Source organism: Rhipicephalus microplus, chromosome 8 (genome assembly GCF_043290135.1).
Source record: "Rhipicephalus microplus isolate Deutch F79 chromosome 8, USDA_Rmic, whole genome shotgun sequence".
Taxonomy (NCBI): domain Eukaryota; kingdom Metazoa; phylum Arthropoda; class Arachnida; order Ixodida; family Ixodidae; genus Rhipicephalus; species Rhipicephalus microplus.
The window spans coordinates 104132719-104151501 of record NC_134707.1 but is presented as its reverse complement, the minus strand read 5'-3'; the positions used below and the strand labels follow the sequence as shown (position 1 = coordinate 104151501).

General features: G+C 41.8%; 1 protein-coding gene across 3 annotated transcripts in view; it reads right to left on the bottom strand.

Moving 5' to 3' along the window:
* Positions 1-12666: 12666 nt before the first annotated feature.
* LOC119183241 (uncharacterized) overlaps positions 12667-18783 on the bottom strand; it is a 38980-nt gene continuing 32863 nt past the window's right edge. For all 3 annotated transcript variants that reach the window (XR_012885761.1, XM_075872440.1, XM_075872441.1), the window contains 3 exons: positions 17746-17828; positions 15354-15440; positions 12667-12920 (listed from right to left, as the gene is read on the bottom strand). Coding sequence is in view for 1 of the 3 variants with exons in the window: in XM_075872440.1 (XP_075728555.1) it covers positions 12751-12920; positions 15354-15440; positions 17746-17828 (340 nt within the window). In the remaining 2 variants the exon portion in view is untranslated. The remainder of the gene's footprint in view (positions 12921-15353; positions 15441-17745; positions 17829-18783) is intronic.

Sequence of the window (18783 nt, the reverse complement as noted above, 5' to 3'; positions counted from 1 at the left end):
GCATTAAGGAAAACAGGTGATCACTGTACATGCTAACTAGGTTAGTATAGATCAGTGCCTTCAATTAGTTTCATAAATTTCTCTAATGTTGGCTGCTGTGTAATGACTGCATTCAGTGTGTTCCATTCTCGAATTACGCGCGGGAAGAACGAATAGGAAAAAGCATTATTACTAAATGAGTATTCTTCGAGTTCCCATGCATGGGTTCGCCTCGTCGGTTTGGTATCTCGAAAGCTCAAGTAAATATCTGGGTGTATGCGGAATGATCTGTGTAAAAGTAGATAAAGAAATTTGAGCCGGAGAACCTTTGCACGACTTTCAAGGGTGGCTAGACCAGCACGAGGTAGTAGAGCAGTAGGTGAGTCGTTGCGCCCGTATCTGTTCAAGATAAAGCGCACTGTTTTCCGCTGAACCTTTCCCAGTATAGCGATACTATTCACAGTGTGAGGGAACCACACAATATTAGCATATTCTAAGACCGGGTGGACAAATGGGACGTAAGCAAGAAGCTTCGTTTCATGTGTGGCGAATGACAGGGCCCGTATAATACAAAATAATTTGCTCATCACTTTTTTGGACACTTCACGCACGTGCTTTGTCTAACTAAGATCAGATGAAATTGTGATACCAAAGTATTTGTACTGGTTAACCCTTCGTAGTGGCACATTATTAAAATGGTATTGAAAACCAAACTTAGACACCTTGTTGGTAATGGACATAAATACAGTTTTGTCAATGTTTATAGTCATTTGGCAATCAGCCCACCACTGAGCTATTTTGTTTATTGAATTACTAAACTTCACCTGATCATCGTGATGACGTATTTCATTGTAAAGCATACAGTCGTCTGCAAAGTGCCTGAGTTTAACGTTAGCGTATTTAGTTATGTCATTTATATATATTAGGAACAAAACTGGAGCTAGTACAGACCCCTGCGGGACGTCTGACAACACCGGAGCTAGGTAAGAAGTGTGGATGCCATGTTGTACGTATTGGTGACGGTCAGTTAAGTAATTAGTTATCCATTGAAAGATGGGGCCATCGCCTAACAATTGATTAAGGTTAAGTTGTAGTTTAGGGTGCGAGACGTGGTCGAATGCCTTCGAGAAGTCGAGAAAAATAACATCAGTTTGAATACCTTCATTTATGTCGAGAGACAGGTCATGAAGTGTCTCGACGAGCTCTGTAACTGTAGATAGTCCTGATTCAAAGCCATGCTGGTTGGAATGCAGAATGTTGTTTGATTCAATAAAGCTGATTAGAAATTTTAACACAATATGTTCAAGAATTTTGCTACTAGTGCAGGTGATCAAAATAGGCCTATAATTAGAAGGACTCGCGAAATTATCTGATATAAATATTGGAGTAATTTGGGCAATTTTCCACTCAGCTGAAATGCAGCCATCTGCCAGTGATTTGAAGTATATTAAATAAAGATATTTACTGACTGGTTCTGCATATTGTTTAAGGAAGCCATTTGGGATTCCGCCTGGACCGCTACATTTTTTTTAATTATTGCCTAGAAGCTGCGACCTAATGCCAGCCTCTAATAAAAAAGGCGTGCCTAATAATTAGATATCCTGATAATAAAAAGAAGCATTCATGTTCACAGTGCCATTATCACTGTAAAAACCGAACGAATATAATAGTTGAAATCGTAAGCTCTTGCTTGGTTTTGACCGTCTGGTGAAGGTCGATTAGTCATTTTTGTGCTCATATATTTACATAATTTGTGGAGAAAGTTTTTAATAAACTTATTCAATGTGGACCCGCAGAACTTCTGTTTCGCGTTACGCACCTGATCCTTCAGTGATCTAGTAAGTGAGTTTAGTATAGAACGGTAGCCTGGAACATTCCGGGCCCCGCCGCGGTGGTCTAGTGGCTAAGGTACTCGGCTGCTGACCCGCAGGTCTCGGGTTTGAATCCCGGCTACGGCGGCTGCATTTCCGATGGAGGCGGAAATGTTGTAGGCCCGTGTGCTCAGATTTGGGTGCACGTTAAACAACCCCAGGTGGTCTAAATTTCCGAAGCCCTCCACTACGGCGTCTCTCATAATCATATGGTGGTTTTGGGACGTTAAACCCCACATATCAATCAATGGAACCTTCCGGTTTTTGTTAGTTTTACGCAACCTCTTTATTTCGCGTTTAGTATGGATTATTTTACGTGTAATCCACGAATTGTGTTTTTGAGTTTATTTAAAACCATTGGGACAAAGTTCCGCATACAGTGCATGACACGGAATTTGAATTTCAGCCAGACCGCATCAATGCTAGAGCAAGCATCAGAACAAAGGTGAAAAAATTCAGTGTACTCGTGTACAAGGTACGTCATTACAGCCGCATCATTGATCTTGTTAAATGCGGGTATTTCTTGTTAAATGGGGGTATGAAGCTCTTTTCCGCGTCTGCGCTGCAGAAAAGAGCATCCTACAAAAAGAGGTCAACTAGATCATAGACAGAAGCTTCAGGGATTGATCGAGTAGCACGAGTGCTACCCCTGTGGTCTTTGTGGGGAAATGAGCAACTCATAACTTATGGCCCACTTATGCGTCAAGCGGTGGAAAGCGTCAAAGCGCTGACACATGCACGTAGGCACAAAAGTGGCACATAAGTACACAAACACACACACACATATAATTTATATATATATATATATATATATATATATATATATATATATATATATATATATATATATATATATGCCCAAGTGCTGAATTAGCGAACAAATGCAATCGGCAAGAGTAGACTGCTGGCGTTGCCTGTGTTCTCTCCATCCTGTCACGTCATTTTAGAGCCACGCTTATGTTTTTAAACAAAACCAATTGCAAGGTATAGGAAGGTATACGCAGATGTCTCTAGAAGACGTTGGCGCATGCAAAATAAATGTACTTCATCGGGAACGCGGAGATCGTGATGGTTTAACACTCGTTGGATAATTCTACAACGTATTTTATTGTGTCAGTATGCGTCTACAAAGTTCTTTGTTTTTTATTATATTCTTAGAGATAAAATGAAGTCCTTCATGGAAGCATTCTTGCGCTAAATCTCGGGGCAATGCCTTTCGTGAATTCGCACTTATTGTACGCTGATCAGATTGCCACCACTAGACATTTCTCGCTTTGAATGACAGTGACCAGACGGAAGCGAAGACGTTAAATGTTGGCTCCTGGGAGCCGTGAGGGTGAAATGCGTATGTTACTTTTTTCTTGAGCTAATCAGCAAGTTTGAACACCTTAACGTGCGCTAGCAAACTTTTTCAGCTCAAGGCAGTTGAATATATATTCGGAGGCCAGAATGAACTATAGCGAGGCCTTTGTTGTGCCGTTAACGTTTAAGTGTCTTCAAAATGTATACCTGTTTCACTGACTATTTCGGGAAAGATGTGCGGAAGTGAGTAGACTGGTTGGATTGTTTCGCCTGGGGCTCTACAAAAGGAAAAGTAATCACAGTGTGGCTTTGCCGATAATGTATCATACACACTAGCATAGTCATACTAGCACAAGATGACCTCACTGCATAGTTCATAGTCCATATCCCAATTCCATAGTCCCACTTACGCAGCACGAACCCAGATGCTTACAATGAGGGTTCAAATTGAGTTGAGGCTGAAGCAGCAAGGCGCTAAAGAGAAGGAACCTCCAAAGATAGTAAATGGAAAGAGTGATTCGAGGATCAAGCGAGCGTCAAGGATAACATAGTTGAAACAAAAAAAAATGAACGTGGTCAGGGTACGTAGCACGTATACCGACATAATCAAGCAACCGCATATGTAGAAAGCCCGTGGTAAATTAGGCGAGAATATGTCGGTGCAAATGTCCAAGTGCATATGTTTGAAACTACTGAGTCTCAGAAGCCACGTATCTGATGGTAAAGGACGCGAGATACAGTTCAGTGGTGAAAGCGGGATGCTGCCAATTGTCCACCAGCCTAATTCTGAGGGTACAGTGGAGCACCAAAATATTATTGTTAACCATATGAAACGTATTATAGTTTCAGATATATTGATAATCTTACAAAGCTAACTAGATAGAAGCGCAACTGTTGCAGAAAGTCCGTATTGCGAATTACCGTTGTAAATAAGGGTAAATAACACCTTTGTGACTGAACGCTAGCATTGCGCTATGCAGCGAACGCTTTAAAAGCTAAGTTGTTTTCTGTAGATGTTGCATTGTATTCTCAGGGAACATCAATTATAAAGCACAGAAATTGGCAGGAATATGGAAAGGCAGTCGATTTGAAGGTACGAGAGGTTGTTGCTGCTTTAATACCACCTGTGTGCCGATATTTGTACTTAACACGCACAGACGCATTTGAAGTAGTGCTCGAGCTATTATAACTTCAGAGCAACAACATCTACAGCAATACGCACTTGCAAATGTCACGTAGGTCTCCAAGGTCAGTAATCGGGTAGCATACTTTCTGGGAAGGTAGCATAAATTTGCATCACGAAGTGCCCGCTTGACCAATACCAATGAAGAAGTTAAATCTTAGTTTGAAGTAAACACCTAATACCTAGAAAAAAAGTGTAGTTATTTTCATTCCTGAGGTAAAGTTTTGGTGACTGAACTCCATGTTAATTAAAAAGAACGGCCCTAATTTACTGACGTTTTGAAATCAAAATTTCCTGCTTGTCCGTATGTTAGTCAGTGTGCCATCCTAATATTAGGCGTACGAAGTATACCAGTGGCGTTAAACAATTTACCTCTCAGGATATAAATACCACTCCACGTATTGTCAATAAAGAATAATTCCGTAGAAACTATGCTTGAGGGTCAAAGAGATACCATGATTTATCGAAAGAAATTGATCCATTGTTCAAATTGTTCAAGTACCTGACAAATTGCGCCCATATAGAAAGGTGCGCAAAACTATTTTTCATAATAAAAATAAGGTCACTAGCCTGACTACTGATTCCGATTGACTGCATTTGTGCGTTTCTCTTAAATCGTCATGCGCACAGGGTGTTGTGACGAATAGCTTTTCGACAACGTTAAGATTGTTTCTACCAGTTAAACCGCAGTGCCCTCTCACGGTGATGAAAAGTCAGGCTGGCTTTGTACCTAAGTCGAAACACAGCGTGCACGCAAAAGCTAGGTATACACGGGACGCATGCAGTTCTAACCAGTGCATTGAAAGATCTGTAACAAAGACGGCGACCGAGATCGGCTCTAAACAAACAGAAACTTCTCCAGGTGACAATGGAGACCAGCTCGGCATTAGAGATGTGCCATCCGCTTCACAGAGGGCAGAAGGATGACAAAAGGAAGGGGGCGCACTGCCTTTACACTATTTTGCCTATTTAAGAAATTTTAGCGGTTTCAAGTGAAGGTATTCTACTCAGTTACTAAATAAGAGTAGCTGTACAAGCGAGTCTTATTTGGAGGACCAAAGACACGTGTTAGATTACAATATAGCGACATCAGTCGACCTAGGAAGATGCGGTAAAAGGTGGCAACATGTAAGCAGTGACGTGTGTATGAATACTGTCGCCGAGAAGGCATGCTATTAACATCAGCGCAGAGGAAGGACTCATTAGTGCTAGTCTACCTTGAAGGATACCTAAAGCTTTTAAGTATTGAGTGACCCTAAGTGTTAGTGAATGGTGTGGAGTGCTGGCGATTGTGATTAATTATTTCTTTCCACAACATGCTTCAGCTCATCTAAGTTGTTTTGTCGTCGAACCAGCCAAGAGGGCATGTTTAGATGGTGTTTCACAGAATCAACTCAGAATATATATTTGTAAAATAAACTCCTGGTTCTACTTATTTTTCCGAACCATACTCTGCGTTCGCTAGCGCGCTGAATAGACATGTTGTTAAATTTGGCGTGCTTTCATAGACTGTTTCTTTTTTGGGTAGAGGAGTTGGATTCGTTTGTGAACTAGTAATTTACAAGGTGATTGGCTCGGCATTATCGGGGTTAAAGAACACGCCTTGCGAGGCTATACTCTAATATGCTATGTTGTGCCTTCTCACTTCTAGTTGTTCCTTCTTTGTCCCTCCTCATCGCTATGTCATCGGTCCTCCTCACACTGATTACCCGTCCCTATATTCCTGATAAAATACAATTTGTAAAGTTATGAGGCGTTTCGCTGTCTCTCCTCCTCTTGCCTTTTTGCTCACTTTCGTTGTGCATCCCTTTGCTGAAATATACTAAGCATAATAATGCTGTGATATGCTAGGAGGTCCTTCGCACCTACGGTTGTTCTGTTGTCTGAATTTTCGTCCCCATTCATTTTAATTCAGTGCAACGAAGCCTACATGTCCTGTTCAAGTTGCCCGTCTTTCTTTTTTTTAGTAATCGCGCTGTCTCTCTCTCTCTCTCTTTCTATGTAGCAAATACCTGTCCAGACTTTCGCGTACAATCGTGGGGCATTTCAAGCTTCAAGATCTGCTAAGCTGAAAACAATTCATCATTTTGTCATTTGCTGGCTTGCGTTGGACAGCTATCCCAAATTTATTGATGTCATTGCAAGCATTTGTGCTCCAGTTATTATTTATGGCAGGGCCTCAACGTCTTGAGCGAACTAATTGCTATAAAACTGGAGGGCTGGAAGCCTTAACCTGTGCCTACATAGTTCTGCTGACAGGCGAATGCATTGGTCAGTCACCAGGAGGTCAACAATCACCGCGTTGCTTTCGATATTTCCGGTGTCATTGACTTTGGGGTAAGTTTCCACATCATCATCATCATCATCATCATCATCATCATCACCACCATCATTATCATAATCATCATCATCATCATCAATCTGGTTACGTCCACTGCAGGACAAAGGCCTCTTCCATGTTCCGTCAGTTAACTCGGCCCTGTGCTTGCTGCTGCCAATTTATAACCGCAAACTTCTTAATCTCATCTCCCCACCTAACCTTTTGTCTCCCCCTGACCTGCTTGCTTTCTCTGGGAATCCAGTCAGTTACCCTCAATGACCAACGGTTATCCTGTCTACGCGCTACATGCCCGGCCCATGTTCATTTCCTCTTCTTGATTTGAACTATGATATCCTTAACCCCCGTTTGTTCACTAATCCACTCTGCTCTCTTCTTGTCTCTTAAGGTTACACCGACCATTTTCCTTTTCTATGCTGGCTGCATCGTCCTCAATTTAGGTGGAACCCTCTTTGTAAGTCTCCAGGTTTCTGCGCCGTAGCTAAGTACCGGCAAGATACACCTGTTGCATAGCTTCCTCTTGAGGGATACTGGCAATCTACCTGTAATAATTTGAGAGTGCTTGCCAAATGTTCTCCACCCCATTCTTATTCTTCTAATTACTTCAATCTCGTGGTTTGGCTGCGCGGTTATTGCCTGCCCTAACTAGACATAGTCTTCTAAAACTTGAAGTGCTCTATTACATATCTCGAAGCGTTGCTCTCTTCCGAGGTTGTTGTAGATTACTTTAGTTTTCTGGAGATTAATTTTCAGACCCACCTTTCTGCTCGCCTTGTCTAACTCCGTAATCATAAGTCGCAATTCGTCCTCTGAGTTACTCAGCAATGCAATGCCATCGGCGAAGTGCAGGTTACTGAGGTACTCTCCATTAACTTTTATCCCTAACTGTTCCCATTCTAGGCTTCTGAAAACCTCCTGTAAGCACGCGGTAAAGAGCATTGGGGAGATTGTGTCCCCCTGGGTTACACCCTTCTTGATCGGTATTCTGCTGCTTTCTTTATGAAGCACTACGGTAGCAGTTAATACCTGTATATTTCTTCCAGGATGTTTATATATGCTTCATCGACGCCCTGATTTCTCTGACGGCAAGGGCGTCTCCTGACGCCCTTCCCGTCAGGAGACACCTCGTAAACAGGGTGGCTAGTTTTTCCAGCACAATCTGTCCTCTATATTTCAGCAGATCTGATGTTACCTGATCCCCACCAGCAGCTTTGCCTCTTTGCATGCTCTACAAAGCTTTTCTGACTTCTTCTATCATTACTGGTGGGGTGTCGTCTGGGTTACTGCTAGTTCTTATAGTATTAACGTCGTGGTAGTCCCTGCTACTGTACATATGTATCTCTGTAAAACTCCTCCGCTATTTTAACTATCCCATTCATATTGGTAGTTATTTTGCCTTCTTTGTCCCTTAGTGCATACATCCAATTTTTGCCTATCTCAAGTTTCCTCTTCACTGCTTTGACGCTTCCTTCGTTTTTCAGAGCGTGTTCAATTTTCTTCATGTTATACCATCTTACATCGGATGCCTTATACCTATTAATCAACTTCGAGAGCTTTCGAAGCTTTCGAAGTTTCCACCAGCAGGTTTTAAATGCGAAGCATGTTTTGTGTACTGCAAGCACTTTCGGTATCTATTTATCTATCTATCTATCTATCTATCTATCTATCTATTTATCTATCTATCTATCCATCTATCCATCTATCTATCTCTCTATCTATCTATCTATCTATCTATCTATCTATCAACCTATCTATATCTCTCACCACCTAAATTTGGGTGCTGATTGATAGATATGTGGGGTTTAACATCCCAAAACCACCTTTTGATTATGAGAGACAACGTAATAGAGGGCTCATGAAATTTCGACCAACTGGGGTTCTTTAAAGTGCCCCCAAATCACAGCACACGGGCCTAAAGCATTTTTGTCTGCATCAATAATGTTACCGTCGCCGCCGTGATTAAATCCCTCAACATGCTGGTCAGCAGCCCAGTACCCTGGCCACTAGACCACCACGGTGGGGCTACGTCTGAGTGCTCTCGTGATGAACCTCTTACATCAATTGGCTTGAATCAAAATTATTATGGAAGGTCAGGATGGTTTGAAATATATGACACGCTGATCAAGGCATGAATAATGTCACAATCCCGTCGCATACGTCGCCAAAGACTTTCCGCCAAACGGTGGCGCATACACACGAGGGGTATGTGCCACAGGTGTTTAACACTTAAGATCTTCGCAGGAATGAAGAGAACACATGCAGGTAATTTTAATGCACGAGAGTTAAGAAATACTGAGATCTGTAGGGTCAAGCCGACCAATGCGAAGAATGATTGTCAAGGTACCAGCATGAGTAGAACCACGTCAATCTGCGTGGCGACCACTTATTCTACCACATTGTCACGCTAGGTCTCGCAACTACTTTTCAAATAGATTCTATAAACTTCATGACCATCAATTGTGGTGGCAGTACTGGCTTTCTAATATTTTGAACATTATACATGTCTCCTATGATACAGCCGTCACGTCGGATTAACATCAATAGTATAGTTAGGGGCAATCCGATAAAGTTGAATTATGTATCAGTGTATAAGGCTACCATCCTAGCGTATACTAGCGGTTCATATGAGGTTATCAGTTCTGGTGTTTTTTATACTCATTTTCCTGCTGGTGCCAACCTGCAACTGCCAGCAACTTGTCATGTGCCAACATTGCGACTGCTGAACATACTTATGTACCCATTTAGCGCCAATACATCACGTATCGCTCAATAAATTTTAAAACACGGTCACCTTCCCTTCATATGCTTCACATAACGTCGATTCCCACCATAAGTAGGAATGTACATGGGAAATATTTTTTTCCGCTGTCCTGGTATACTTAGGCAACACTCGAAAGCATCAACCTGCGTACAGGTGTGCTACCGAGTCTGTAATACGATGGAAAATGGCACGTTGACCAAAACAAGCTTAATCACCTTTTTCTCTGTCTTGCAGAGAAGGCATTATTAACTCTGTTTTTCTGTGCCGCCTCACAGTGACATCTGATAAATGGTCCAAGTTGCACATGAAACGTCAGGATTTTCTTATTGCAAGGCAAAATTAGTTTTCACTTTTGATTCCGTTGGCTTGGGCCACTTTTTCATGGTTACCTGCTTCTCATTCAGGCAGAAGCCTGCGGCAGAGACTGCGGCCGCTTGTCTCTGCCGTCAGTGCTGGGTATTGGTGAAGTACTGCTAGTGCCTTTATGAAACCACCGACCCATAAACAATAGCGTTAGCTTTCCTAACTATCTTAAGTACCCGAAGTAGAAGTAAGAAGGGGATAGTCAAACTCAGAATGGAAAGGCGCCTCACGCCTTCGTACACCATGCATGTGCTGCAAACACTTTTCTGGCACTTATTTCTGTTATGCCTTTCCTATGGGCCACTCTTCTATAAGCTTGCAACTCTGTTTCAGCGCCTTGCCAATACTTTAGTCATTCAATTAGTGGAGGCTACAAGCGTGGAAGACTTACACCAGGAGTAGCGACGTTTCAAAAGCAACCACGAAGGCCCCCGTACCACGAAGGTTCCCAAAATATACCGCGAAGACCTCCGACGACACAGCCTCCGTGTTGCCCCGAGTAAGCGCACCTCATGAACACAGCTTAGCGGTGCAAGATATATGAGTCTACGGCTTTATTCGGTCGGTGTTCGTGCACACATACGCAGTTTGCTGATCAAGACAAACGCGCACGAAGCGCACTGCTTATCACAAATTTATAACTGAAACCTGCTGTCACTGTTTAGTGCAGGTTCACTAAATGTTGTCACCTAAGGTAGTGCAGACACTGTGCACGCAGCTCCCTAAGCTTTCCTTTTTATTACGCGCGGGAACTTAAACTCATCCAGCTTGCATTTGCTACGTTAATCTTTGTGGCCCTGTGAACGGTATATATATCCAGCGATAAATATTCGCTATATTCTGATACCCAACTGATAGCCTTGCGCAGTAATATTATGAACTACTTCGTAATGTCACTCTCACTGAACCGACCCCAACTGCAGTCATTTGCATCGGCCAGGGCGCGCAATAAGGCGGAACGTGCCCTCTCTCCCAACCACACCAGCGCCTGCCCCTCAAGACCTCCCACACTGTGATGGAGCACGAGCTGGTGCCCGGCTGACGCGCTTATCAGCTGTCCGAGTACTATTATCTGAACTTTGGTAATTTTATGCTTCTTTTCATTTTCATTAGATGCCATGCACGAGTGATTGACTGCTAAAGCAGCAATTTCAGGAGCTGTTCTGTAGTAAATATATCATGTGTTGTTTGCGAAAGCGAGCATGGCAGAAATCAGCAATTTTCACAAGGACAAGAGCAGGCGTGCCCTTCTCTTGAAGATTGTTCTAAAATGTAACGTCTTTTTTACGGGTGGCCGAAGCACGCTCAGGCACAGAGAAAAAATGTAATTGTTTGTAACACTCTTTACCGAGAGAAGCTGAATGAGAATTATTCGTTTAGAACTCGATTGCCATGGAAACCTTGTCTGGCAGCTTCACAAGTCCACTTGTTTTTAAGACCAGATCCGCAACGGTGATGCAATCTTCATTGATGGCCTGGACTGCGATTTCAACAACGTAGCCTCTGTTGTACACAACCGTGCCATCGATGAGACACCGCAATATTTGGCAAGCTGTTGCTGCATACTTATAAATGCTGGATAGAGACGTGTTTATCGAGGTGTCGAAAGACACACCCGAACTAATTAGTATCGCACGGAGGACACTGCAGACTTCGAGCGGGAACACTCACACAAGTTAAACTTTCGTACCAGCAATGCAGTCAGCGGCATGAGCATGCTCGTTGGCCTTCCTGGCCGTGTCTATTGGGTCAGAACTAAGACAAGTTTATCATTGCACTTAGAAACATTCGTTGCAGGTGTCAGTTTACCATCGCCAGGCTGTTTGTTCGACAAAGTTCTAATCAGAAGCCAACTATCTACTCAAAGAAACAGTGGCTACGGCGGTGCGGTTGAGAGCGCAGTCTCCGAGCTAACATCAACCGCGAGACCAAAATCCAAAGGCGAATAGACCACTGTGGCATTTCGTGTGCTCCTGATAGCCACGCTGTTCCATTATAGTTACCACCTGCTGAAAGATGCTGTATAGATCTACTGTGATGCCACTGTGCTGCAATGTAAAACTGGAATGGTCACTTGACTAGTAACGAATGACTTTATGGAGATCGTATAGAGGAATCTCGAGGCTATCAGTCAGCTCTCTGGTAGGTGTTTTTTTTTACTAGTAATCAGCAAGACGCACAGAATATTATTCTGTTATGTAGACAACGACGACGGATCATCTGCGCAACTTCAAAAACTACTCAATTAGGCACGAATGTTTGACAATATCCTGGAATTGATGTTAATACGTCAATAATGATGGCGTGTCTAAAGCTTTTCAAATCAAATCAGCTGTATTGCTTTTAAAAGGCCGGTAAGTATGAAGGCTTATTTGAAACTTTGCTGTAAGCATTATGCCTGATTGCCTAATTAGAAAACTTAGCAGTTACTTAACTCGACTATGTCATGGTACACGTAACATGAGCTTTGGACAGACACACTAGTGAGCGAGTTCACGCGAATAAAATTACGGTCCACTAAGAGTGCGTCAATCGAGGAGCTACCAATTCTTATCTGGTGCGCGAGCTATGCGACGTGTGACGTCAGTACTCCTGGGGAATGCGCAGAATGGCTCTCCATAAGCCACGCGAAATTGCTCAATCTGGGCGAGTGTAGCTTACGGTACAAAACGTCTGCATTTCGCAGAAGCAGTGGCGTAGCCGGAGGTTGGCACATCGAATGCATGCCAGACCCAGATTTTTTACGCAATGGCGTATTGAACAAATTATAACCATGCAAAAAATATCTCTTCACCCTGCCCCCGCCAATTCAAGACTCCCTGAATTAATTTCTGTCCGCGTTCCAGTACAATAGTACATACTTCGTGAATCGACGCTTCATATTATTTTATTGAGATATTGCTCACAAAAAGACTTACTCATATTATTTACTATGAGTTCGTGACCTTGCTCATTAGACTAAAATAACTTTGCCAATTCTTTCGTCACACTCGGAAATAAAGTATTGTTTTGGGGTATGGGGTTTGCAGTACTTCCAGAAATTCGCTGTGCAAAATCTGAGGCCGTCGGTGTTTCTGTCAAAGAACTGATCGTTCACCCACACTTCACATACTTGCTTGTAACCTGTGAAAAGAAAATTATTGATTAGCTTTCCTCACAAAAATACGTTTTCCGACACCTATCAGTGCACTGGGAGGCACTAGTACCCTTGCATCATCTTTGTATAAAAATGTCTATTATTATTCAGCGAATATATTAAATAACATGGTATTCTGTGAGCAACATCAGATAGCAATGGGAGTAAAACTGAATCACAAATTCACACGCGTGTTTTTTTTTTCATGTTTCTGTTGGCTGAGAGCTGCGGTTTTTGATTCACACACCTGAACCCAGAAAACAATTTTATCGCAGGACGAAAAAACATTACAGTAATCGGTTCATAATCAAAGTAAACCTACTGTAGTGTTCGGTCCTTCTAGTCATGCTTCAAGCGGGGATATGCCCCGTGTCACCGCTACAGTGATGCTGTGCAAGATACGTTATGATAGGTGTTTGGGTGTCTTGTGTTCGAGTGGCATTCTTTAGCGTTTCGTCACTGATTTGTTTTTCTCAATGATCATTGTTCAGTCGCAATTTATTGCACTGCATAATTAAAGTTGGAAAAACGTTTAAGAACACCTATTCTGCCCATAACAAGCGTAATTTTGCAGTTTTTCTTGGCGCTGAGCATTATACCGCTCAAAGGTGGCCCCTTAGATCTGTAAAAATTAGGCCCCATTCAATAAAGCTTACACTCAGCTACTCTTGTCTACCTCTCAACGCCACCCATAATTATCAACCCCCGTATATCCGATAATTTCACTTATGTAATGTTAGCAGACACTCAAGCAGTATCAGTGTCGTAATCTTTATGTAGTTTGTAATCACACATCTCATGCTCTAACGTGTCCATAACTACTGTTTTATGACTTCCGAATTCTTATCATTTTTCAGAACAAGTGAACACGGTGCATAGCATAGCGGTTCAATGCGATATATTGAACAGCTTTGTTATTGTTTGCCTGATTGCGTCTGTACCGGCACTCTAAGAGCCAACAGGAAGGCTTTGTGCTAGCGGTTTTAGAAAGAGGTCAGCCTGCGTTGCCAGTGTCTCTAAAGGTGCGGTGTGGTTGTGTGATTCCCTGACAGCACAGGAACTTCATGATAAGGAAGGGTGGTGAGCTCTCCAAATGTTAAAAATTGAGCAGATGTAATAACTGCTTTTTCAAGCATCAGAAAAAGAAATGGTTGCTTTGCTATGTGGGGTTTAACGTCGCAAAACCACCATATGAATATGAGAGACGCCGTAGTGGAGGGCTCCGGAACTTTGAACCATCTGGGGTTCTTTAACGTGCAGAAAAAGAAATGGTAATGATGTACAAAGGACCATCAGTTCAAGTTATGCGAAACTTCTAATTAGCTGCAGTAAGTTCGAGATTGATTTCCCTGTCGTGATGCGTAGGCGGTTTTCGACTGTTCGTGCAGCACTTTGGCAGTAGCATCCCCATCATGGCATGGGCTGCGTAAAAAAACTTGCAACCTAATGTCGTTAACACTCGTAGAATCTAATATGTGGATGCGATTTCCGATTAGTTGCTCTACACGTCATACTTTTGTCGGAATATAGGATATTTCACACTGCGCCTTTAAATGACGATTTGCAGTCGGAAGTGAATGACAGTCATATGGATGCAAACTATTTATTGCGCTATCTTAACAAGCGCAGTTCTAAAAAGAACAATGTAGGCTTTCACGATAAAAGATTCTCACACAAACAACAGTACAGCAAAGCAACGCCACAAGAAAAATCACCCCCATTTCAGTCTGACGGCTGAAATTTCAACGCTGTCACTCTTTAAATAAATGCTGTTACTGCTGAAGTATGAGACATTCGAGGTCACGCGTGCACACAACATTTACAGCTCGCTTTTCTAGCAGGCTGATGTCTCTAACCAAAGAAAACCTTTTAATCAGCATGGTGAGTGTAATACTAACATACTCATAAAGTTTGTGTAGAACACCACTTCACACAATGAGGTGTGCACTGCAGTGCTGTTCAGGCGTAGGGAGGCAGAGAATTTGGCAATGTTCAAAGTCGTTGTGCTGTACAGGCAACATTTAACGAAAAGGAATCCTTCGATGTCCGTCAAAAAGTAAAGGCCCAGTACGCTTTTTTACTCATTTGTACTACCAAGATAGAGTGCGACGATGTCATTAACAAGTATGCTTTCACTTCGTAATATTAAGTCATGCTTCTTCGACCACTGGTGTATATTTAGCGCATGAGGATAGGCCTTCTTTTGACAACTGTCGATATATCTATGTAGTGGTTTATTAAAACAAGCTATTGCGCGTGTCCACGAACACCACTGCCACGATGTATACATATCTCAAGAAGTCTTTCCCACGTTTTAATGCCAAATGAGCCTCTTCGTGTGCTCGTATTAACAATTATACTTTCACGCGGGGTTCCTTCACATATCGCGTTCTAATTTTGAGCTAGTATACGGTACTTACCTTCTCTTTTTGTATTCTTTGTCTTGTTTACAATAGCGCAATCCTTGTATACGTGGTGAAGGGTATACGTTGTATTTTCACCAGTTCCTGCAATTCAAGCGTTTCATAAATACTAAACTTTTTTACAAAACCTTTCAACACTAGCCCACGATGTAAGATCTCTTTTTTTTTAGCAATGTAACATCGCGCAGACGTATCTGGTGAACAAGCAATGTAGCAATATCTGAATTGGTGAAAGGTGATTTTATTATTATGTGTAGGGGCTCTATAGATCTTTGTGGTATTTTTGTTCATCCAAACATTATGCTACCATACGCCAGCCTAATAACAACGTCTCTCATCATTGTTCGCAGGAACCGTGGTATAAAAACATCGCAATAGCAAAGGATGTCTTGACAAACTGATTTGTCATAGTTATAGTGGTTACATTGTAGACGTTGAAAACGTTTGAATTATTAAAGCACCGATTTTGAAAAAACAACCATAGAATCCCTTAACTTTTAAAATATTCATTCTCAAATTCAAGAAAATGGTTACTATTGACTGACTAAATATACCGCAGTTATTTGAAGTGAAGTAAACCATTTTACGGCAGCGGGGTCAGCCGCTATGGCATCATAAAACTACGGGCCGAATACAGCTGTGACGTCGCATTAAGGCAGTACTTTGTTATCACTAGTTCAATCTTTTTGCATGTAAAAAAAGGTTCCCAATTAAACATCATCGCTGATCCTTCATAATTGCTTTGGATTCAGGGCATTGCTGGTGGAGTAACATTAGGATAGGCGTAGCTTAGCCCGTGGAAGAGCTTCACCAACTAAATTTTTGTCTGTCTTACTTTTCTTCCATCCATTTTTTGTTCGGAATAGCCTATAATATACGTTTTTGGCTGGTTTCTTTTCCCGCCACCGTTACGTTACGTACACACACACACATTCACGCACACACACATACACATGCGCACGCTATATATTTATATATATATATATATATATATATATATATATATATATATATATATATATATATATATATATATATATATATATATATATATATATATATATATATATATATGTATATATATCTGAGCCATATTAAAAATAATTTAACCACAATATTTACGGAATCGCAACACTAGTTATAAAAACTTCCTCCTCCTAGCTTCCCCACACATCGCGTTAAACGAGTCGGCCTACGTACTGTGTTCAGCGACATTATTGTCGAATACTTTCCAAACAAAATATATATACACATTATGCTGAGCTAGGACGTACTTCGACGTCCTCTTTATCACCCGTAAATTGGTGCAAAGGACGCGCTTTGAAAGTCGATGCCCCACTCATTAACCGTCACGGCCGTGTGTGATGTCTAAAGTGACACAGGTCTTTGGCGCGCGTGCAGTCAGAGCGATATAAAGACAAATACCGCATTACAAAATGAAATATATTAAAATGAACAATTTTTAGTCAGCAACCTGCAAATTATTTCTTTTTTTTCTTTCATCTGAAGTCCACTTTTAAGTATATTGACCACTGTTTTTATAGCTAAAGTCTACTTTTCAGTATATTGACCACTGTTTTTATAGCTAATTCCCCGAAGTGTGTAAAAGCTACATAAGAAAGATCAAGCGAGCAAGCAAACATGCAAGCAAGCTGGCCCAGCAATGGGTGTTGTCTCCATGTCTGTTTTTTTTTTACCCTAAAATGAAGCACACTTCAATAAAAAGAACACTCTCTATCAAATTTTACGATCAGTGAAATGACTGAATTTACTTCGAGCAAAAAACAAAAACAAATGAAAGACATTTTAATGTGTACTGTATACCCATTTGCCATCGACTGGATAACTTGATATACAGTTGACTGCACGTACTTCTGTTCGGAGTTACTGCATGACAACACCATATCGTCGATATTCAGGAGCACTTCTGTATGGTGTCCCTCGTAATAATATTGTTGTTTTGCGACTTTAGATTGCCGCTAGTATAACCAAGCGCTTGCATTTTGCAGTGAATAATTAGGTAGTTGTTATGATAGTGGAATAAAAGTGAAACGGACACAAAATTATGAAAAACGTAAGCAGATGCGACGGCACAATGACTTGTCGCACTGAATTGTTTGGCATTAAAAAGGCATTCCATTTACGCTTTTTCTCAGACATCGCATCGGAGGCACGTATTTCATAGCAACATGAAACTAGTGTGTTGGTGAGCTTTTCTAATTACCTGCAGAATACGCAGAAATCATGCTGTTTTTATATACTGCCACATATCATAAAAGCTATAACAGTGAATACAATCTCAATCCCTAGCTGCACAGTATGCCCGAAACTGAGAAGCTGTTTTACTGTATGTTTAGAATCGGAAATGTAACAAATTGTGATTGCTTACTCTTATTAAAAGACGTGAATCCTCTAATTTTCTTGGTATTTTTCCATATTGGTGTGTAATCCACATACTCATAATCATAGCTCCTGGAAAAGAAGAAAGAAGAAAAAACTATGGACCATCTTCCTGAATAGAATTCTCATGGCACGCGAAAAAGCAGTGGGGTGCAAGGCGTCCACCCCATTCAAACGGGCGTCAATGCGGGTGCTGGAAGAATGGTTTGAAGCGAAGCTTAGTGCAGCGTTTACTCGAGTGAACGTTTGTTTAAAACGCAGAGACGCAGTGGCGGATTGGGTTTCGTGTAAGATTTATCGCAGATAAACAAGTGGAAAGAGTGTTCCACTCGACGTGCGGTCTAACGTTGCGGGTGGTGGAGAAAGTGAAGAAAAAGAGAAATGTGTTGCGAGCGGGCTGAGGAGCCGGCAGCTGCGGTCGCTGCAACGAGCATGCTGCGGGTGAGTAAAAGAGTGGCGTGAGCGTGCTGCTGTGAAGTAAGCATTTGAGAGGAGCGTTACGTCCATGCGTAGCGGCGACGTGACTTGCATAGCTTCGCTCCAACTACTACGTCGAGGTGAACGCGTTGTGGCGTGTTCGTACGGACGAACATAAGTACAGCGTTACACGCGTGAGTCAAAGCGCTGCTTCGCATCCCGTAATGCATAAGTAATGCGCTTAACAGCCTGATACCCTGTTTTTTTTTTCAGCAGATAAGACTCTCACCCCTCATCTTACTATTATATAATAACGACCTATCATCCATGTATCGTCTAATAATAGTTCATTTGCTTACAACTGTGTCATCTACCAGACAATTACTAGCATTGCTGATCAAGCTGGCCTACATCGGGACCTTAATCTTGTGCAAGAGTAGTGTAGTATTTGGCCAGGGAAGCTTATTCCCACTAAATACAAACTTGTTTCATTTTCTCGCCAGCATCACCTTTTATGATCCTCATACTTAATCTCTAATTTCACTGTTGAACATGTTGAATCAAATAAATTCCTGCGCGTTCCCTTATCATATAACCTTTCCTGGAACGC